This window comes from Oryctolagus cuniculus, chromosome 16 (assembly GCF_964237555.1).
Source record: "Oryctolagus cuniculus chromosome 16, mOryCun1.1, whole genome shotgun sequence".
Classification (NCBI taxonomy): domain Eukaryota; kingdom Metazoa; phylum Chordata; class Mammalia; order Lagomorpha; family Leporidae; genus Oryctolagus; species Oryctolagus cuniculus.
Window position 1 is genome coordinate 19230560 of NC_091447.1, and position 23642 is coordinate 19254201.

The window sequence follows — 23642 nt, forward strand, 5'->3', positions numbered from 1 at the left end:
AGATGGTCTCACTACCCGAGACAGCCAGCAGCTTATCCCCTCCACCTCAAGCTTTTATCTCCACAGCACATGGGCTGTTGGGCAAACAGTACCTACTCAGGCACCATCTGTGGACCCCAGGGGAAACATGCAGCAAGTGGAGGGAGAGGCTCCACTTCATGTGCAAATTAACCCTCTGTCCTCATTCTTAGTCTGAATAAATCCTACTTACTCTTCTACTGTCTCACTAAAATGTCTAGTTTTCAGACAGAACTGCCCTCTCACCTAATGCCATACATATTTTATTAAAAATGAAAAAAAAACTTTATGTGTGACTCAATAATCTAACTCCCATGATTAGTCCCCAAGGGCAAAGTCTGTGAGTATTTTGTTTTAGCCTGTATTCCCAGTGCCTGTCACACAGAAAAGTACTCAAGAAACGTCTGTTAATTTAGCGTTTTGAAGTAGGCATTTGGCACGGTACTTAAGATCCCATGTGTGATGCTCTCATCCCATATCACCCACACAACTTATCAGAATATTGGTTTAAGTCCCAGCTCCTCCACTTCCCATCCAGCTTTCCATAATGTGCACCCTGGGAGGCAGCACGTGATGGTTCAAGTACTTGAGTCCCAGCCACCCACAAGGGAGACCCGGATAGAGTTCCAGGCTTCTGGCTTCAGCCTGGCCCAGTCCTGGATGTGCAGTCATCTGGGGAGTGAACCAACAAATGGAACATCTCTCTGCATCTGTCGCTATGCTTTTCAAATTAAAAAAGAAGCAGGAGGAGGAAGAACTGGAGAGGGAGGGTGAAGAGTGGAGGAAGATGAAATAAGTAAATAAAAATTTTAAAATAAAAAGTAGTGACTTCAGGAATTCCTACTCCCTGTTTAACCCACAATGATCACAGCAACAAAAAATAGGTTTGCTTCACAAAGAGGGCTTACTCTCACAGAGTCATTTAAATGGCATTAGAAGAGGAAGAGCTATGTACAGCAGATGAGAAACAAGGCTGATAGAACTAATCTACACTTACACTGACATACAGTGCTCAGGATATGCCAAACATAAGATACTTATTTTAAGCTCTCCCTATATTAATTAACTTAATCCTCAAAACAACTCCAAGGAAGATATGATTATCATCATCATTTCATATGGGGAAACAGGTGGAGAAACACTAAAAACTAAAACACTCACTCAAAGAGTCCCAACACTTGCAAAATTAGGATTAGTTACAAATGGTTACAAGCACAGTGACTTAAGGCTAGGTATTATCTCCTAGCTTGGCCACCAGAAGTCTGAAATCAAGCTGTGGAGCTGAGCTTGGCTCCCTGCAAAGGCTCTAAGGAAGGTGCATCCTTGCCTCTTCCACTTTCTGGTGGCGTCTTAGCGTGAAGCAGCACAGCTCTCAAGTTCCATCTTCTCCCAGGCTGCTTCTCTGTGTCTGTGTCTTTTCTTCTCTCTCTCTCTCTCTTTTTTTTTTTTTTTTTTTTTTTTTTTTTTTTTTTGGACAGGCAGAGGGAGAGACAGAGACAGAGAGAAAGGTCTTCCTTCCATTGGTTCACCCCCAAAATGGCTGCTACGGCCTGTGCGCTGTGCCAATCCGAAGCCAGGAGCCAGGTGCTTCCTCCTGGTCTCCCATGCAGGTGCAGGGCCCAAGCACTTGGGCCATCCTCCACTGCCCTCCTGGGCCACAGCAGAGAGCTGGACTGGAAAAGGAGCAACCGGGACAGAATCCGGTGCCCCAACCAGGACTAGAACCTAGGGTGACGGCGCCGCAGGTGGAGGATTAGCCTAGTGAGCCACAGCGCCAGCTCTCTCCATCTCTTTTAAGGACAGTTGTAATTGAATTTGGGGCCCAACCTAAAAGCAGGATGATTTCATCTCAAATCCTTCATTTACTTACATCTTCAAAGACCACTTCCATAAAGGTCACATTCTTAAGTATGAGGGGTTAGGACTTCAACCCACTGAGATACATGTCATTCACAGACCATACATATAATATTTCCATTTAAAATGCTTACTGTGGTGGTTTTGATACATTCAGATACCTGTAACTATCACAAGAGTCAATTTGAGAACCTTTTCAAGAAGAAATACTATATCCATTTGCTATCACTCTCCAGCATACTTGCTGGTACCTGACTGCATTTGAGCCATCCCAGTGCATACACTTGCATTTCTCTGAAGACTAATGATGCCGAACACCTTTTCTTGTGTTTATTGGTCACCTGCATATCTTCCTTGAAAATGTATACTCAGATGCTCTGCCCACTTGAGTTACTTGTCTTTTTATGTTTGAGTTGTCAGGTGTAGTGCTACAGGCACAGAGGGAAGAATAAGGATGTTCATTAATGATTTGAAAAGGCCTGTTTTGCCAGTCAAGGGTAAATAGTCTCCATCTAATTCCCACGTATCTATAGAGTAAGTACTGCTGTTACACAAATGCATGAACCACTATAAAATGACTATACCAAACAGATGTGTTATCCCAAAAAGTAACATCCATCTCCTTTAATTACTAATCAATTTATCACAGCCTGACTAGCACCTTGACCTGCTTCCCATCTCCAGAGGTGGTAGGAGGCTACCTTTCCAGATTCTCTACCGAAAAAAAGACCTGGTCAAATCTCTCCAACAAAGCTACTAAGTCACTTAAGAGCAACTGTAAGTCCACTGGACTGGGAGCAGTGTCAGTTTCAGGAGACCACACAAACATAAGCAGCCCACCAACCACCCTGCAAAATACCACGATGGCACTCACAGCCTCATACAACACTGCTGCCAACTCCACGGGGCCTTCAAACCATGGAAGGAGAAGTGATACAAGGTGCTCACTCCTGCAAATGGCCTCTAAGTTGGCTAAGCCTGCTCTTTATCTATTGCATTTATCTATTGCATTTCTCAGGACTTACCTACAAGTCTATCATCCACAAATTGACTAGTTGTTTTTATTTATCCCTCATCTTTTTATATATTTCTCAGGAATTTTTTAGTACTCCCCTAGTCCTGGAATCATATTCCTCTCTCAGTTACCACTCAACAACCTGTACAGAATTTCCCTCACAACTTGAAAAAGATACTGTAAATCCAGATAATAACAACTGTCTCCTGTCACCCGAGTTACTAATACAGTTTACCAAATGCAGGGGCCAGTGTCTGTCTTTCCTTCTTTCTCCCTCACTAAAATTCTAGAAACACAAATGAGGGCCTAAAAATGAACACTGGAAACTCACCACAGCTAAATTCTTCATTAAGGCATACCATGTTGTTAAGGTGTGTCCTGGTTTATAACCAAGAACAAATATGTGTTCACAAAGTACTGCCATACCATATTACAAAGTCCTTCCTCTTACACTGTCTCATTTGAGCTTCACAATCTAATGGCACAGGCTATCATCATTCATGATTTTCAGAGGAAACCAGGTGAAGTGAAGTAACTTGTCCCCAGTACAACAGCATAAAAGTATCTGAGCTGGGCTCAAGCTATATTTTTTATCTCTAAATCTATTCCTGCTCTAAGAATTGTGTTTTTCAACATGGGAGGCTATCTCCACCGAACTATCCTAATAGCACAATCAGTAAAGTTACTATCCCAGAAAAACTGACACAGAGCCAAAGCAAAGCCCACCAAATACAGTCCCCTGGTGATCTAATGGAAACTCCTCTTTGCTGCACATCTGGATGAATGTTTATGAAGAAATAAAATTAATGATGGACTATAATTCCACTAGGTATTCTGCTAAGAAGCTGCTACTTTTTTGAAGGTTTAATCATTTTTAAACATCAAAATCTAAAACAAATCTAAAGAAAAGGCCTTACCTGTTCTCCTGCCTCTTGAAACTCTTTGCATGCATCAGGGAATACATCATAGATAATGAGCGGATAACCATGTTTCATGAGATTTTTTGCCATTGGATTCCCCATGTTGCCCAGTCCAATGAATCCAACTGGAGTCTTAGAAGCCATTGACCTAGAACACACTGATTTTAATATGTTACTTTTAACAAGAGTATAGAACATGCTTTTATTGCAAACATTCATTTAGTATTAGTAAGACAACATTACCTAGATGTTTTCTATAAAGAAAGGTTTCAAAAGGCTAGTTTAAACTAATCACCTACTTACAAAGATATCAACACTGTGCAGACTTTTAATTATTTCTCTATGAAACAGTCATCAAATTTTAAGCAATCTCTCCTATTTTCTACCTCTGTAACATTTCTTTATCATTTCCAACAATCAATTCAATGTTATTTATTTTTTTTTAAAGATTTATTTATTTATTTGCAAATCAGCGTTGGGGGGGGCGGTATTCCATCTGATGGTTCACTCAATTGGCCACAATGGCCAGAGCTGTGCCAATCCGAAGCCAGCAGCCAGGAGCCAGGAGCTTCCTCCACGTCTCCCAGGCAGGTGTAGGGGCCTAAGGACTTGGGCCATCTTCTACTGCTTTCCCAGGCCATAGCAGAGAGCTGGATTGGAAGTGGAGCAGCCGGGTCTCGAACTGGCACCAAATGGGATGCCGGCACTTCAGGCCAGGGCTTTAACCCACTGCACCACAGCACCGGCCCCAACTCAATGTTATTGATAAAGCATCTCTTATGTACTTTTTACCTATCATGTGAAATACTCTAATTTTTTTTAAAAGATTTATTTTATTTATTTGAAAAACAAGAGTTACAGAGAGAGGTAGAGACAGAGAGAGGTCTTCCATCCACTGGTTCACTCCCCAGATGGCCATAATGGCCGGAGCTGTGCCGATCCGAAGCCAGGAGCCAAGAGCTTCTTCCCGGTCTCCCACAAGGATGCAGGAGCCCGAGGACTTGGGCCATCTTCTACAGCTAACCCAGGACATAGCAGAGAGCCGGATCAGAAGAGGAGCAGCCGGGACTGGAACTGGCACCCATATGGGATGCTGGTGCTTCAGGCCAAGGATTTAACCTACTGCGCCACAGCATCCGTCCCTAATACTCTAATTTCTTTAAGATTTATTTTATTTATTTGAAAGGTAGAAGGGGAGAGGGAGAGACAGAGAGATCTTCCATATGCTGGTTCACTACCCAAATGGCTGGGGCCGGGCCACACTGAAGGCAGTAGTTTCTTCTAGGTCACGTGGGTGCAGGGGCCTAAGCACTTGAGCCATTGTCTGCTGCTTTCCCAGGCACACAAGCAGGAAGCTGGATCAGAGGTGGAATAGCTGAGACTTGGACCAGCACCCATATGGGATGCCAGTGCTGCAGGTAGTGGCTTAACCTGCTGTGCCATAGCACTGCCCCCCATAATATGGATTTTCAGGAATATTCTGAAAACTCTTCCCTGGATAGATTTCAATTTTTTTACCCTTACCTTTTAAATTTTTAAAGTTATATTTTAATTCCATTTTCCACAAACTTTTTGAAGTATCTTCAAATCTTTGGGTCTAGGAATGGGAAATTTTACCTTCCCACTCCCAAGATTATAGTAATAATCCTCTCCAATGGTGTTAAGAAAGTAAAAGAATTTTTAAAATTAATTAATTTATTTGAAAATCAGAGTTAAAGAGAGAATTGGAGAGACGGGGAGGGAGAAAAAGAGTGAGAGAGAGAAATAGATATCTTCTACCTGCTGGTTCACTCCCCAACTGGCCGCAATGTGAGTGTGTGAATGAATTTTGGAAGCCAGGAGCCAGAAGCTTCAACTGGCTCATCCACGTGGATGGTAAGAGCCCAAGCACTTGGGCCATCTTCAACTGCTTCTTCCAGACAACCAGCAGAGAGCTAGATCAGGAATGCCAGCATCGCAGGCAACGGTTTTACCCTCTAACACCACAATACCGGCCCGTAATAAAATCTTTCAACCTAGGAGACTAAATTCCAACCAGAAATCACTAGTTCATAAACACGGACCTGGGGGAAGGGGAATGCTTCCGCAGGTTTTGAGTAAAAAGGGCAATAAGATCAGCATCATGTTCTAATAACTTTGTGCTTTTAGGAAAGAGAGATTTCCATTTACCAAAACAAAAGGAATTAAACAGCATCTGTTTTATCTATTTTCTTTTTTATAAAAGGCTTTTCAAAATCACATTGGGGCACACAATTCAAAATAATGCTTTTGAGAGTGAGGACCCTTTGTATCATCATGGGAATAACACTGGATGCAATTTCTCAGTTTCTCAATTTAGAACTTGACTGCCAAATACTTCCTGCAAAGGTACCATGACAGAGTGCAGAGAGAAACACAAGACAGACATGTACCCTGCCCTCCAAAAGCTCATAGTTCAGGGGGAAAAAAAAAAAAAGAGAGAAATAATTCCACTTGTCCTTTCATTTCCTGGCTTTATTTTACCTCATTCTTTCAAGGACTCCAGTTTGAAAAGTGTGTAACAAAACAATTAATCATAGCCACCCTTTTAAGTTTCAAGTCCTCTACTGATTGATCCCTGCTCTTCCTTGAACCTAATCTGACTGTCATAAGATTTCCTAAAAGCAAAGTACTTGATACTCTACCGCTTGAGAAACAGAGGTTTTCTTGAGCTAAAAGCATACATCATTCTTTTTTGACCTGATGATGGACTCTAACACTTGTATTAAATGTGTCATTCCTGTGCAGTATTACCTTACAAGGCTAAGTTTAATACTCTGGGTATACACGAGTTCTTTGTCTTCTGACTTTCTGGCCCAGGAGAGTTTCAAAGACAGCAGTGACACCTAACTGGAATTTTATGTTGATAGTAAACAGAATGAGAAGCACTCATACACTTTGTAAAGAGAATGCTAACGAGTGCTCATAAGCAAACTAACAATGACAGCCTGAGAGAAAAACAGCACTACTGTGCCAGATGACTGCATTAAGGTTGGAAAGGCATATACTTAACAATCTGAAAACATGTGAAAGTAGGAACACTATATTTTAAAGGCTGTAAATTCAACAGGCAACTAATTGTCGGCAAAACACTTACTAAGTACAGCGACGTGGAAACAAAATTCATTCACACACTCAACAGTACTGCCATGTCAGACGCCATGGTCACAAATGGGACACATACTTTTGTTTTCAACAGTCCAAAAGGACATAATTTATGTGTACAAACTCTCAAACAAGACAGTTACGGATACATATAATAAAACAATGCTGAGGCCGGCACCGGGGCTCACTAGGCTAATCCTCCGCCTAGCGGCGCCGGCACACCGGATTCTAGTCCCAGTCGGGGCGCCGGATTCTGTCCCGGTTGCCCCTCTTCCAGGCCAGCCCTCTGCTGTGGCCAGGGAGTGCGGTGGAGGATGGCCCAGGTGCTTGGGCCCTGCACCCCATGGGAGACCAGGAAAAGCACCTGGCTCCTGCCATCGGATCAGCACGGTGCACCGGCCGCAGCGCGCCAGCCGCGGCGGCCATTGGAGGGTGAACCAACGGCAAAGGAAGACCTTTCTCTCTGTCTCTCTCTCTCACTGTCCACTCTGCCTGTCAAAAATAAAAAATAAAAATAAAAAAAAAAACAATGCTGAGACAGAGAACATTCAGGTTTAGGAACCTGAAGGTAGCATCTGACCCAGGTATTCTAGGATGGGCAGGATGTCAAATGGATAGGTGGGAAAGAAGGAAGGAAATGCTACAGAGAAAAAGGAACAGGATCATATGCAGGGCACTACAAAGGACAAAAAGAAATGAACAGTAACAGTAAATATTATCATAGTTGTATAACAAGCCAGAAGCTATACAAGTACTTAATAAAGAGTACTGTCATAATACACTACTATTAGGCCTATCAGCTGAAAACTCAACAGCCAGTTTAAGGAAAATGCCCACGACTTTACTCATTTGTACTTTACTAAGTCCTGATATCCAAGTTCAAATCCAGCCAGTCTGACTCTAGATTCTTTACTTGTAACCACTGTGTGATGGTGCCCTCCACTTTTCCTGAAGAATATACAAAGAAAGAAAACAGCAGGAGATTCAGACCGAGAGAAATAATGTGATCATAAAGTGGAAGGCTGGGATCCACACTAAACAATTTGACTTATTTTGTAGGTACTAAGTAAGTTATTGAAGGACAAAGCAAGAGAAATAAAATGATCAGACTTACATTTTACAGACAGAAATGAGGCAGCAGGGCATGACAGAGGAACTAGAGACAAGACAACCAATACAAAAGTGACAGTGACACTCTAAATCTTGGATAGTTCAGGCTGCCAAAACAAACTCACCACAGCCCAGGCAGCATAAACATTCACCAGGAAGTCCACAAGGAAGCAGCCAAAAGAAGTCTGCTAAGTGCTCACTTCTGATTTAAAAACAGCCATTTTCTCAAATCTCCACCAGAGAGAGAGCAGAAAGGACGATCTCCTGTAGCTCTTCTTACAGGGGCACTAATCCCATTCAGGAGAGCTCTATGCTCATGATCTCATTTGCTCCCAGAGCTCCCACCCCATACCATCATGTTCAGTGTCAGGATTACAACAGATGAGTGGCGGGGAGGAGACAACACAACCGTTCCATCTGCAGCAAGGCCACAGTTAATAAAGGGTGGGAGCTAGGTGAAAAGAATGAAAACTATTTCAAAGACAAACAAAAAAAGTTAACTACAGAATAGACTATGGACTAAAGTAAGGGACAGGTCAAAAATGACAGCAAGGGAAGAGTGATATCAACAGCCTAAGGAAAGAAAGTAAAAAGGAGAATCGGCTCTCCTCTTAAACAGGGTAACCACAAGCTCTCAGTGAGTCGAAAGATGTCCAACAGACTTTTAGAAAGAATACGACCAAAGCTTTAGAAATAGAATGAGAAAAACAGGCATGTTCTGTAACCATGTGTTTCAAAATGAGAGCTGAAACTGTGGAAGGTGATAAAATCACCCAATGAGATAGAGACTGAAGCCAAAGGCTTTGTGTACACTGAGAAGACAAAAACAACCAATGCAAATTTTAGAGTCACAAGACAAGGACATTAAAAATAACTGTAGTCCACACAGCCTGAAGTATCAATACAGAAGGTATTTTTAAAACTATAAATCAAATTTCTCTAGAGGAAATCTATGATATGATATGGGTGAAGCAAGTTACACTGGAAGATTAACAGAATAGACAGTAAGGAAGAAAAGACTAATCACCTTAAAGACACAGCAATAGGAAATATTCAAGACAAAACACAGAACAATTTAAAAACAAAAAAGAGGAGCAAGCATTGTGGCACAGTGGGTTACACCACTGCCTGCAATGCCGGCACCCCGCATGAGCACTGGTTTGAATCCCAGTTGTCGCGCTTCTGATCCAGTTCCCTGCTAATATGCCTCGGAAAGCAGCAGAAGTTGGCCCAAGTACTTGGCCAAGTACTCTCACGTGGGAGATCCTGTCTGGCCTGGCTGGTACTGGCCATTGCGACCATTTGGAAAGTGAATCAATAATGGATGGAAGATCTCTGTCTCCTCTCACTGTGCAACACTTTCAAACAAATAAATCTTTAAAAAGAGAGAAACAGTTTCCAACTAAAAATACTAAACTGATAACCAAATATAAATGCAAACCTCATATGAATCCTGATTCCAAGAAAAAGCTGTAGGCGTCAGTGCTGTGGCACAGCAGGTTAAGCTGCCGCCTGCAGTGCAGGCATCCCATATGGGTACTTGTTGAAGTACTGGCTGCTCCATATCCCATCCAGTTCCCTGCTAATGAGCCTGGGAAAAGCAACAGAAGATGGCACAGGTCCTTGGGGCCCTGCCGCCCACATGGGAGACCCAGAAGAAGCTCCTAGCTCCTGGCTTCAGCCTAACCCAGCCTGGGCCGTTGCAACTATTTGAGGAGTGAACCATGAGATGGAAGATCTCTCTTTCTCTGTCTCTCCTTCTCTTTCTGTAACTCAAATAAATAAATCTTAAAAAAAAAAAAAAAAAAAGCCTTTATCCACAGAAAGTTATGAAACTTTGAATATGAGCTATATAGTAAATGATAGAATTATTGCTAACTGTCTTAGGTGCAATGATAGTAGTTTGGTCACATGGAAAAGTGTTCTAATTCTCAGGAGATTAATGCTGAAATATTAGGGTTCAATTATCATGTGTGCAATCTATTTTCAAATAATGCAGGTGGTATATATATGTAGGAAGCTATAAAATAAATGTGGCAAAATGTTAACAACTGCTGCCTCTAAGCAAAGAATATATGAATGTTCATGTAGCATTTTTTCAATACTTTGATGTCTTTTATAATAAAACAAGGAGAAATAAAGTTAGCATATCTATATGAAAGAAAAATATCACAGATGGTGGAGGCAAGTGTGGCGTAGCAGGTTAAGCCACCACTTGCAATACCCACCCCTGCCTGCTCTGCTTCTTATCCAGCTTCCTGCTGATGTATCTTGGGAGGCTAGCAGATGATGGCTCAAGTGCTTAGGCCCTTACCACATGGGAGACTAGGATGGAGTTACAGGCTCTTGTTCAGCCTGGCCCAGAACTTGTTGTCGTAGCCATTTGGGGAATGAACCAGCAGAAAGGAGACCTCTCTCTTTCCATCTCCCCCTCTTTATTACTCTACCTCTCAAATAAATTAATTCTAAAAAGTCAGAAATAACAAAATACAAATAACTCAGAAAAATGCTTCCAACCATGACAGAAATAGAGCAACTTCATGTGCAAATAACTTCACAATCTAGAAGAAAAACATGAATAATGCAAAAATTACAAAATGACAATTAACAGAAAATATGTGAATTACCCCCAAAAAAACTTTGAAAATATACTCAATTTGTCATAGTTTAGAGAAATGCAAAACAAAGCAATGTGATACCATTTTTCACTTATCAGATAGATACTTTTTTGTTGCTTTGATAAAAACTATTGAAAACAAAGGACTGATGAAAACGTACTCTCACACAAGTACAGAATTATACAACTATATCACGTTAACCTTTTGGATGGCAACTTGTAAAAAATTACTTTAAAGTTTAAAATATGAATACTCTTTAACTCAGCAATTCCACTTCTAGATGAGGAGTCAACAAACTTTAAAGGATCAGGTAATTTTTTTCAGCTTTGCAAATCACAGGGCCTCTGTCACAACCATTCCACTCGTCCATTTTCGTTTCAAAGCAACCATAAACACATGAACAAGTAGATGTGGCTGTGCTCCAAAACTATTTACAAAAACAGGTGCTGGGGCTGGCATTGTGTAGTGGGTAAAGTCATTGCCTGTGACACCAACATCCCACATGGGCACCAGTACATGTCCCAGCTGCTCCACTTCCAATCCAGCTCCCTGCTAATGGCCTGAGAAAGCAGCTGAAGATGGCCCAAATACTTGGGCCCTTGCCACCCACATGGGAGATGCAAATTAAGCTCCTGGCTCAGCTCTGGCCATTGTGGGCAACCAGTGAATGTCTCTCCCTCTGTAACTGACTTTAAAATAAATAAAAAATCTTATAAAAAAAAAAAGTGCTCAACTATGGGCCACATTAAACTATGAACAACACAAACATAAAAAAGAATCTCAAAAAGTCCATGGAAAATGGACTAGAATTAAAATAATATTTTTTAAAAAATTTTAATAGGATACATTTATTTTGGTACAGAAAAATTTTTGAAATCCATGCAGCCTTTTTATAATATACTTTTTATGAATTTTTTGATAATATACTTTAAAATAGCTTAGTAGAGGCCAGCGCCGCGGCTCACTTGGCTAATCCTCCGCCTGTGGCACCAGCACACCGGGGTTCTAGTCCCGGTTGGGGCACCAGATTCTGTCCCGGTTGCTCCTCTTCCAGTCCAGCTCTCTGTTGTGACCCGGGAAGGCAATGGAGGATGGCCCAAGTACTTGGGCCCTGCACCCCCATGGGAAACCAGGAGGAAACACCTGGTTCCTGGCTTCGGATCGGCGCAGCGTGCCGGCCGTAGGGGCCATTTAGGGGGTGAACCAATGGAAAGGAAGACCTTTCTCTCTGTCTCTTTCTCTCTCACTAACTCTGCCTGTCAAAAATAAATAAATACATAAATAAATAAATAGCTTAGTAGAGCACTTGGTATAATGACAGAAACACTGCAAATAAGTAATCTTTTTTTTTTTTTTGACAGAGTGGACAGTGAAAGAGAGACAGAGAGAAAGGTCTTCCTTTACCGTTGGTTCACCCTCCAATAGCCACTAAGGCCGGCGCTGCGCTGATCCGAAGCCAGGAGCCAGGTGCTTCTCCTAGTCTCCCATGCGGGTGCAGGGCCCAAGGACTTGGGCCATCCTCCACTGCCCTCCTGGGCCACAGCAGAGAGCTGGACTGGAAGAGGAGCAACCAGGACAGAATCCGGCGCCCTGACCAGGACTAGAACCCGGTGTGCCGGCGTCACAGGCAGAGGATTAGCCTAGTGAGCCACGGCGCCAGCCAATAAGTATTTATTAATAGGATACTTAATTCATACTAACTAAACATACACTAATAGGGCAGCTGATAATTCACAGTAAGTCAACACAAATATTTTTTAAGGGTCTGTATTTCTATTTTTTAAGATTTATTTATTTATTTGAAAGAGAGAGCAATAAAGATCTTCCTCTGCTGGTTTACTCCTCAGATGGCCACAGCAGCCAGGGCTGGGCCAGGCCGAAGCCAAGCAGCCAGGAAATTCACCCAGGTCTCCCACACAGGTGGCAGAGGCCCAAGCACTTGGGCCATCTTCCGCTGATTTTCCCAGGCCTTGAGCAGGGAGCTAGATCAGAAGAGGAGCTGTCAGGACTCAAATCGGCACCCATATGGAATGCTGGTGGCACAGGCAACAACATACACTGTCTATGCCACACTACCAGCCCCAGTACAATGAAATATTACACAGATGTTTAAAATATTATGACATAACTATCTAAAAGTAGGAGAAAATCTCGAGGATAAGTTATTAAGTAAAAAAGGTAAGAGGTAGAACACTATATGTTAGTATAAAATACATCTATTAGAAAAATCACATCTGTATTACTTTTCCTGATTTTCTGTATGGATACATAAGAAACCAAAGCTACATCTGGGCAGATGGATTAATGGGTAAGATTTGAAGAAAAGTCTCACTTTTTATTTTATAAACTTTTGAATTTTTACCACGTGCTTGCAACTTTTATAACCACTTTTATAATACAATGAAATAAATGAACTGGCACACAGTGAGTGTTTAATAAGTGTTATGTGAATGAATAATGACTAACTAGAGAAGGTTCATCAAGTGGGCAGATGGGGACAAAAGCCACTGTGAAGTAATCACAGAGTAACTAGGGTGGAAAGCGGATCCAGCAAAGCCAAGTGCTTGCAGCTAGCACTGCACATTGCAGGACGGCTCTTCAGTACCCTTTCCTTCCAGATTCAGAGTCAGCTTCCAAACTGTCTAAACCCACACAGGATGAAGCCGTCTCTGTCAAACGACTGGTTCAGGGGTTGCCAGGTCTAAATCAATGATCTGGAAAAGCTATAGGAAACCTGAAAATGCAACAGGGAATGGATAAGAAATTAATGAAAGCATTGTATCTGATCTACAAACTTTTGTGACTCCCAGTATTGCTACCTAAGTGGCAGCTGGGGAAAATACACATAAGCAAAGGATTATCAGCATCAGAACAGGAGGCTGAGAAAAACGGTATTAGGACGCCATCAGAGGCACCAGTGAAATTCCTGATTATAACTGAGTTTGAGGACAGATACAGACAGACCTAGAGAGACAATGAAATGAAGAAACAAGAAAGTATGACTACGTATCCAGAGAAAATAAGAAGGAACCAAGGGACTACGTGTAGTGAGGAGGGCAAAGCCCTCAAAGGTCAAAACAAGAGTCACTGAGCAGGTCACAGCAACCAGAGGCCTAGTTCTGCTTCTACTGCCTCAGTAGGAAAAGCAGTTCCAGTGATGAGGCCCTAGAGATGAGGCAGAGCGCTGATATTTGTGGCTGACACTGAGCAGGTGAAGGGCAATGAGGCCAACGCTGACTGGGGCCAGCATGACTCACCAGTCAAGTTTTCTTCATTCACCCTTGCTTGGCAAAGTCAGAGAAAGGGTCACAGAAGTAGATGATCTGAAGCCAAAAGAGAAGCAGTAACTTGTTGAAGGGGATAATATTTAAAATCTTTTCTTGAGTTTAGAAGGCCTAACTAGGTTCCTATTCAGGTAAGTCACCTAGATACATGACCTTGAAGCAACAAGCAACTTCCCTGGACTTTAAGTTCTATCAACAAGAGTACCTACCTTCACAGGTTATTGTAAAGATTACTTCACATAATGTTTATAAACTGTTAAAAAGGTGCCTGGCACATGACAGTCAAAAATATTAGCTATTTTACTAACAATGGTCAAGCAGGAGCACTATGGGATGAGTCCGGTGCCAACTTTCCCCTTCTGCCTAGTCAGTTACAAGAACAAACCAAAGCAAAAGAGGTATGAACGCCTTTAGCAGACGCCCTGCATCTGGGAAGACAGCTTCTAGTTAAGGTGAGACATCAGGAGTGCTTGGCTGATGCAGGATTTGATCCTGCAGGGGCAGAAATTCAAAACAGTATAATGGCATCATTATTACTCTAAAAACTTTGAAAACTAAGTAATGCATCTTCCTTTAAGTAAGTCCGACAGTAGTATTTGGAAACAATGTTAGAACACAGATATAATCCAGCCAGGAGAAATGTCAACATACTACAAAGGTGGTACCGGTTGATGGGTAAACAAACTAGCTAGAAAATTCAACAACATCAGTTTCCAAATTTACAGAACATGACCTCCTTCTCCAATGTAACAGGAGCAAAGTTATCCATTTTTAGGCAACCCCAAGTGCTACCAAAAATCAAAGTTTCAAAACGCGAAAACTGATAATAAATTAATTTACATTTTCAAAGCTTTTTTCTAATCAAAACGATGTACGTTCAGTAGAAAATTGGAAAGTATGAAAAAGTACAAAGTCATAAAGGAAAAAGTTAACCTCACTACACAAAAACAATTACTATCAATATTTTGCATAGCCTTTCCACTCTTTTGAATACATTTTCTCATTACTTCATGAGATGAGACTGTATATACAGCATCAAAGCCTATTAAGCACTCTCTCTGCTTTAATGCTAAGTTACTAAAATAATGACTTACTCTATAAAGACCTTTATTGTTTGGGTCAAATTATTTTAATAATCGATATGCCTCTTATGTAATTTCCTAAGGTCAATTTTTAGTTCCATGTACTTCTTTTCAGAATCCTAGAAGGTAATGAAAAAGTCAAAAATACCATTATATATCTTTGACTTATGCTATAAGCTATGCTGCTTTGAAAGCAGATTTCATACATATAAAAAAGGGTCATAATTTAAAAATCTGTACTTATTTCCATACTTGGTGCTGGTTAATTTTTCCACCCTACCTGCTGTCAGGGACCATTTTAAGATGACCTGAAACAAACTATTTTTCACAACTATAGACAGCCTAAACCAGAGTGTTCTCCTTCATACAAAGAAGTCTAAAATTAAATTTAATTACCTTTTAAAATGATTAATTTTATTAAATGAGTGATCAAATAATAATATACATATAATTATTTCTATTTCTCATTTTTCTATTTCCTGGTTGATGTTTTAAGTCTTTTCAAATTAAGATGTGCTATTGAGTGATAACTTTCAGGTCTCATTTTTTAAATAATAAATCATTCACCCACAATATTTAAGCATCTTAAATATACAACAGAGCCAACTACCTCAGAAAACTCAGGGCACTAAATGCTGCTATTTGAGCATGACTTTTTATTAATGTCCCTAAACTCCAAACTTCAGTGTAGATTTTTTTCTATTGACTCCAACATCCAAAAAAGTTAACATTTTGTGTAAACTAACCCTAACAGAAACATTAAAAACAATCCCACAAACACAAGTTTGAAACACTTCATCACCAAAGAACTCTCTCACATTTACCCTCAATCTATATTCTTACAACATCTTTGGAACAAAGAACCTGAAGAGCAAGGTCCTTTGTCAAAGCCATGTAACCAGCCCTGGGAGGTGGGTCCTCCCAGTTCACAGAGGCACACATGACCTTGGGCCCCAGACTCATCCACCCCAGAACCATGAACTCCAAAAGGCCCACAAGGCTTCATTAGACATCATCAGAACACCTAGTGAAGCCACTCAACAGCAAACGCATCTCCTGCTGCTAATCAATTCTGAGACCTAGGCACCCATGGAGAACCCTTTAGCACTGTGTAAGCTCACGGATGGGATTTTTAGCTTAAATGTCGCCAAAGTGGGAGGCAGTTTCTGCAGCTCAAATAGTGGTGACAACTCCTGGCACGGTCTACGAGTGTCTTTTGACTGCGATCCTGTATTGGACATCTGTTTCCCTCCAACACGTGGTATCTGCTCCTCTCAAAATCATTAAGGAAATACACAGGCTTTACTGGGGGGGGGGGGGGGGGGGGGGCTGGAGAACTGTTGAAGAACTCAAATCCTTTTAAGCAAAAATTTTGGAAAAACATACCAAGGGTGGGTTTTTTATTATTTTTTGTTTGTTTGTTTTTAACTCTGAGTGCCATTTTCCAAACACTGCATGGCTGACATTCGCAAACTTTCACAGGGAGACAGCAGGCGGTGTCCCGCAAGTCAGCCACCTTTTCAGTCCAACAGGCATCCAGGTGTGGCAGAAAAGTGGGGGACCCAGAAAGAATTAGCACTACTTTCTAGACCCCGTGGGGGACACCCCGATTCACTTCTCGGGTTCCTCTTATGAAAAATGCCTGGATTCCGTCTCCAACTATGTCCTCGCAGTTCTAAAACCTGTCCCTGCCCGAAGTCCGTGGCCGGGCTGTGAAACTTACTCTGGTGTCTTGGGGACTACCAACTCTGACGGCGGCGTTCTGGCGAGCAACCTGGCAGGTCGCACGGTGGCAGGTCGGGGTTGGGGGGGAGCCCACCTCACTGACCCAGGGTCACTGCAAACTTCTCCGGGCTGACCTACGGTGCCGCGGCGTCGGCACAGCGTGGTGAGGCCGGACCACCCCCTCAGGGGCTTAGTCCCCAGTCCGGCCCCGCTGCCCCGGGGGCGCTGCAAGGCCTTCACGCGTCCTCGGACCCAAACACTCTTTCCTTCGCCGCAAGCTCTTCCCCGCCCCTTCCTGGGACCTCAAAAGGGCGCTGAATCCTGTTCTTGCGGTCGGGACTGGGGGGCACCAGCGGCGGCCGCAGAGGAGGTCAGGCCTTCGGGTTTCACACCCCAACCCAACCACGGAACGTCCCGTGACAGGACCGCCCCGGCGGCCGGGCGCGAGAGGCAGGCGGCCGGGGCAGGGCCGGAGGGAGGAGGCAGAAGGTCCTTACCCACTGCAAGGCTGGCAGCTGCTGGCCGCGGCCGCTGGCTCCAGTATCGGAGGCCGGAGGCGGCTCCTCGGAGCCATAAGGAGGCTGCCATGCTGCCCCCGCCCCGCCTCCCGCGGCGACCTCCGCCACCTCCCGGCGGGACCCACTGACTGCGAGTATGCGCAGCGGAGCAGGCGGACACGGCCGCGGCGTGGGAGCGCGCACGCACGCGCCCTTGCCTCTCAGAGCGGGCGCCCGCCCGCGATGGGAGGGGCGCAGCGTCGAGGGGTGCGGCCCGGCTGGACAGGGTCCGTCAATCCCCTTACGGACAGAGGAGCTAGCCAATCAGAGCTTCCAAGTCCGCTGCGGCTTCGCGTAACACCAATAGGAGGCACATAGCCCCGCCCCCAGGTTTCCTCCTGGTTTACAGCCTGCGGGCGGGAATGTCCTTGTTTACGATAATGAGGAGGGTGTGTGGGAGGCCGTGGCTGTCGCTCTCTGCCGCCTGCAGGTAGCACCTGCTTCTGCGGAACCGCCCCTTCCGACGGGGTTGTCAAGACGTGTAGTTCCTTATAGTTAGATACTGAAGAGATTTTTAAGCAAGAGCCGAAATCCCCAGCCTTTCCAGTATAGGGATACAGTTTTACTTCAATAACACACTGATCTCCTAATGTTAGCTTTCTGTTTTTAGTATCTACTCTTTGGAAAGCCATCACAGAAATCTACCAATAATTTTTCACGTCATTTGATTGTATTTAACACTTTCTCAACAAATTTGAAAAAGAGTAGGAAGACGAATTGGTAATGTTCTTTTTGAAGAGTAGAATTATTAGGAACTTACATTGTTCCAAGAAATTTTTAAAATCCTCGATCCTACAACCATGTTCTAAGCAAAGACTAAAGGGAAAGCAAAGATGAGAAGTGGCTTCTACCCCTGGTGGGGGGGACAACCACCTACCCCCAAATTCATTTTATTTAGTTGTATTCACTTGCCTAGGGTTGTACTCTCTAAACCTCTTAATCTAAGTAGCAGAATCAACAGATTTGACTTTGACATTGTTTTAGTTCCTCTGCCCAGTCACCCGTGCAGTTGGAGGCAGCTAAAGAGAGAGCAAAAATACTGGATAATTTCCAAGCAGGCTCTCTCAGGGCTCTGTGCATGCTAGCAGTGTTTCCAGGAACTGGTACAGAGTGCAAGGTCGTCTCTGTAACTGGCAGGACCACAATTCCCTTTCCTGGCTGTCTCCCCGCCCTAGCCCTCTACCCCACACCAAACTACTAAAGGAAGGAAAGTGGAGAAGGAAGGTAGGAAAAACTAATTTCAGGTATGGGAGTTTCCTGGAATTGAGTCCTGGCTCCTAGACAACCCATTAGTTTTTTTTTTTTTTTCTTTTTTTCTTTTTTTCTTTTTTTACAGGCAGAGTGGACAGTGAGAGAGAGAGACAGAGAGAAAGGTCTTCCTTTGCCGTTGGTTCACCCTCCAATGGCCGCCACGGCCGGCACGCTGCGGCCAACGCACCACGCAGCACAGCCACGATGGCAGGAGCCAGGTGCTTCTCCTGGTCTCCCATGGGGTGCAGGGCCCAAGCACTTGGGCCATCCTCCACTGCACTCCCGGGCCACAGCAGAGAGCTGGCCTGGAAGAGGGGCAACCGGGACAGAATCCGGCGCCCCAACTGGTACTAGAACCCTGTGTGCCGGCGCCGCGAGGGGGAGGATTAGCCTAGTGAGCCGGCCCCCATTAGTTGCTGGAGCATTTTCCTACCTGTTTCTCTTTTTTGGGTTTCTTTAGCCTGTGTCTGGAATAGACCCTCCTGCAACCAATAAACGCTGCCCTATAGATTTCTGTGATTAACTGCTGAACTGCCCCATGCCTTCCAACAACGCCGGCCTACGTGGCAGAGCTGTTTACAACGCAAGACAGCACACCAGTTGATCGCTGCTGCTCCTAGGGTTTATATCTAATCAGATTGCTTTTGTCAGTTTTATTGTGAGCTACTGTTTTTTTGTTTCTTTGTGGGTTGTTTATAGGGCTCTTTTCTTGAAAATGAGCATTTCTTTACAAAAGGCTGGCTCCTCTGAATGGCGATCTAAGACTAAGGCAGAAAGGGGGGACCGGCTCAGCAAGAGCAGGCAGAGCTCAAGCTGGCCCTGAAGTCTTTTTTGCTTTGCTTCTGTTTCATTTTATTGTAGGTTTTTTTTTTTTTTTGATACATGATGGTAGAGTGGTATTGAAAGTTTATTTTGCTCAGCTGTGATCAGAGGATAAGTCATAAGTCTCCCTATACCATGCAGACTGCTATCCCCTCTTTTTTCTTTCTTTCTTTTTTTTTTAATTTGACAGGTAGAGTTAGACAGTGAGAGAGAGAGACAGGTCCTCCCTCCGCTGGGTCACCCCCCAAATGGCCACTACGGCCGGAGCTACGCCGATCCAAAGCCAACAGTGAGGCACTTCCTCCTGGTCTCCCATGCGGGTGTAGAGGCCCAAGCACCCGGGCCATCCTCTACTGCCCTCCCGGGCCACAGCAGAGAGCTGGACTGGAAGAGGAGCAGCCGGGACTAGAACCCGGCACCCATATGGGATGCTGGAGCCTCAGGCAGAGGATTAGCCAAGTGAGCCATGGCGCAGGCCGCTACTATCCCCTCTTGGAAGCCCAATATTGAGTCACACATTGAGAAATTTTCATAGGTTTCTGATAAGCATGTATTTTTTTTTAGCAACTCTTACTGTTTGAAGACACTTGAATCTATTATTGTATTCACAACAGCTGTTATTATGTGTGACCAGCTTTGCCTTCCAGATACCATTGTATGAAAGTTTGCAACTTCTCCCTAAGTCTTGCCACACATTTTTGTTTGGAATTGGGTTTCAGTGCATTTTAATGGCCTTTGACTTCCACTTCCAGGAAGATAGAGTAGATGTATTTTCCCCTACTCCCCCTACTTATCACAATTAAACACTTGGACATTAAGTATAAAATAAATAAGAAGACTCTGAGGGATCAGCATTGTGATCTAGTGGGTTAAGCTGCCACCTGCGATGCCAGCATCCCATATGAATGCTGGTTGGAGTCCTGGTTGCTCCACTTCTGATCCAGCTCCCTGTTAATGCACCTAGAAAGGCAGCAGGAGATGGTTCAAGTGCTTGGGCCCCTGCCATCAACGTGGGAGACCCTGATGGAGTTCCAGGTTCTGGATTATGCCTGGCCCAGCCCTGCACATTGTAGGCACTTGGGGAATGAAACAGCAGATGGAAGATCTGTCTCTCTGTCTCTTCTCTCTGTAACTACCTCTAAAATAAATCAAATAAACCTTTAAAAGAAGAAGAAGACAATGACAAGGTGGAAAGCAGTCATACCAGCTGGGGACTTCAGGACCCGAAGAGGAACACTGTGGTAAACCTTGGGTCTTCACTGAGCCTTTTCTATCCCAGACTGGGTGTTAGAGACGCTGAAAACCAGAAACCTGAAAGTGCCAAGGGGTGTAGACAAAACATGTTCAATAAAAGTCTGCACTTTCAGCCGGCGCCGTGGCTCAATAGGCTAATCCTCCACCTTGCGGCGCCGGCACACCGGGTTCTAGTCCCGGTTGGGGCGCCGGATTCTGTCCCGGTTGCCCCTCTTCCAGGCCAGCTCTCTGCTATGGCCAGGGAGTGCAGTGGAGGATGGCCCAGGTGCTTGGGCCCTGCACCCCATGGGAGACCAGGAAAAGCACCTGGCTCCTGGCTCCTGCCAGGATCAGCGCGGTGCGCCGGCTGCAGCGGCGGCCATTGGAGGGTGAACCAGCGGCAAAGGAAGACCTTTCTCTCTCTGTCTCTCTCTCACTGTCCACTCTGCCTGTCAAAAAAAAAAAAAAAAAAAAAAGTCTGCACTTTCTAGCTTTTCATCAAAAGATAAAAGAAAGGCAACATAGCAAGACAACAAACCCATGAAAGATTAAGCATTTCTCTCTCTCTCTCTCTCTCTCTCTCTCTCTCACACACACACACACACACACATACATACACACTATGGCTCCCAGCCCACAAAACCAAGGTCAAGTGGAGAACCTAGACTTCCAGACTCTTCAGGTTATGATGAGACACTCAACATCCTAACCCTAAACCCATAAGAGTGGTGTCATCAAAATTCAAGTAGAGAGCTGGAACTTTGATCCTTAACACCAGGCAGTAGCAAGTACTCCTCTACACACGTGCTCCCCATTCCCTTGGTGTCAGCAGAACAGCTGCACAGCTCCTGTGACAGTCAGATGGGCAAACAGGCACTTAGGTTGGTCTTGGTTGCAAAATGCTTACTTCCCCCAAATTTATCTTTAGCGAGATCAAAGTGCCAATCCCACTGCATGCTTCTCCCCAAAAGCTTCCTTTAGCAAGACAAAAGTACCTATCCCACTCCCAGGAAGTTTCTGGTTAAGAAGTCAAGGATTCCACCTTCCACCCTTCTGAGGTTTGCTGTTGTTTGTCATTATGAGCAAGCTAGACAGGACAGGCAAGGCTACAAATCCAGCCTTTTGATGGGTTTTGTTTTGGTCCTTTAACTGTTAGCTGCTGTTCTGTTTCTTTTCTTTTTTCCTTTCTTCCAAAAATGTGCTTAAAAGACTCGGACCCTCACAGTTCCTGGGGTCTGCCTCTCCTAGAGCCCCCTCCTGGCTGCTGCAGCAGGAGACTACTGACATAAATAAATCTTGATTTGCTCTCTGCCCTGTCTGCATGGAAATTCTTTCACGTGACACAAAGCACTGAGGTCATCTTTCTCTGCCACCATTTCACCCTTAGCACTCCTATATGGGATGTGAAGGATGCAAGGGTCAGCTTAACCTGCTGAACCACAATCCACCAGCCCGAGAACAGAAGGGCTGAATAATATCCAAAAATAAAACGGGGGCCTGCATTGTTTCGTAGCTGCTTTACTGTGACACCAGCATCCCGTAAGAGCACCAGTTATAGTCCTGGAGGCTCTGCTTCTGATCCAGCTCCCTGCTAATGCACCTGAGAAAGCAGCAGGAGATAGCCCAAGTGTTTGGGCCCCTGCTATCCACATGGGAAACCCAGATAGGGTTCCAGGTTCCTGGCTTTGGCCTGGCCCAACCCTTGCTGTTACAACTATTTAGGCAGGAAATCAGCAGATGGAACATAAATGATCTCTCTCTATATTTTTCTCTCTCTTCTTTTCTCTCTCTCCTCCTCTCTCTGTAACTTTGCCCTTCAAATAAATCAATAAATTTTTAAAAGGATAATATTCAGAGTGTCATAATATCCAAACACCCAGATTTCAATAAAAAAAATACATCATACTAAAAGCAGGAATGAAAAAAAGACAATTTCAACACCAAGATGATGAACAAATTAAAATTATCTAAGATCTGAAAGCAGCCATCAGAGAAGATTTCAATAGGCAATTAAAACATACTTGGAATACATAGAAAAATAATTTCAGCAAAGAAATAGAAGATAAAAGGAAAAAAGAAAAGGAAATGGAAATTCTACAACTGAAAAATGTGATAACCAAAATTTTAAAATTCAGTGAATGAGTTCAACAACATAAAAGAGTAAAGAATCAGTGAACTGGAAGACGGCATAACAGAAATTATACAAACCAAGCAACAAAGAGAAAATGGACTGGGGGTGAAAAAGCATAGTCCAGGGACTTGTGGTACAACCACAACAAAGGCTCTAGCATTGTCATGTCCTAACAATCCTCCAAAAGGCTCCAACTCAAAACTCAGTTGTGTGGGGGTTACGTTTCCTCTACATGTATTTTGGGAGCAACATTCAGGTCACAGCACAAGTGGCTTAAAGGATTTAATTTGCTCAAAGAAATAAAAATGAATGTATTGTTCCTTATTCCTGACAGAGCCTGCATAGGCCTTACTTAAGAGAGACTTGTGATTTGAGTCTCTCTGTCTGCTGTCAAGTTGGTGCTGGCTTCATCTCCAAGCACTGTGCACGGTTCTAGTTGCTCCCATGGCAAATGCCAGTGGCTGCAGCGGCTTGTATTCTCTTACTGAATCATTGGGAAGAGAGGAAATGTTCTTTCTCACTCCAGTTTCCATCCGATCACAGCTTATTACTGAATCAATTTCAATGGCCAAAACAATGGGATACATCAAAACAATGAAATCAAGGCCCATTCCAGAGACAAAGCACAGGCCATTCTCATTGAAGCCAAACTATTTGAGTGCAGCGGATGAGGAAAAACTATGCCTTGCTTTTTTTACCCAAAAGAGGAGGAAAGACTGCAGGGTAACAGCAATGGCTGTCAACCTCAGACAGTAACAGAGCAAATTAACCCACAGACATGACTTCAGACAAGACTTAGACTGGCAGCTCCGGATAAGATCTCATCCTCAAAATGTGCTACAGTGTTTTTGAAAACTGGATGCCAAATTCCTTCATAGAAATCATACAATCTCCCA

General features: G+C 43.7%; 1 protein-coding gene across 2 annotated transcripts in view; it reads right to left on the bottom strand.

The window, feature by feature from the left end:
* The window catches only part of HIBADH (3-hydroxyisobutyrate dehydrogenase), a 134002-nt gene extending 116513 nt beyond the window's left edge, over positions 1-17489 (bottom strand). The window contains exons 1-2 of one of the 2 annotated variants that reach the window (XM_002713730.5): positions 17250-17489; positions 3808-3968 (exon numbers count right to left, since the gene is read on the bottom strand). In XM_002713730.5, the coding sequence (XP_002713776.1) occupies positions 3808-3968; positions 17250-17340 (252 nt within the window). In that variant the 5' untranslated portion in view covers positions 17341-17489. The remainder of the gene's footprint in view (positions 1-3807; positions 3969-17249) is intronic. The other variant, XM_070059685.1, reaches the window with a different exon arrangement.
* Positions 17490-23642: the final 6153 nt, after the last annotated feature.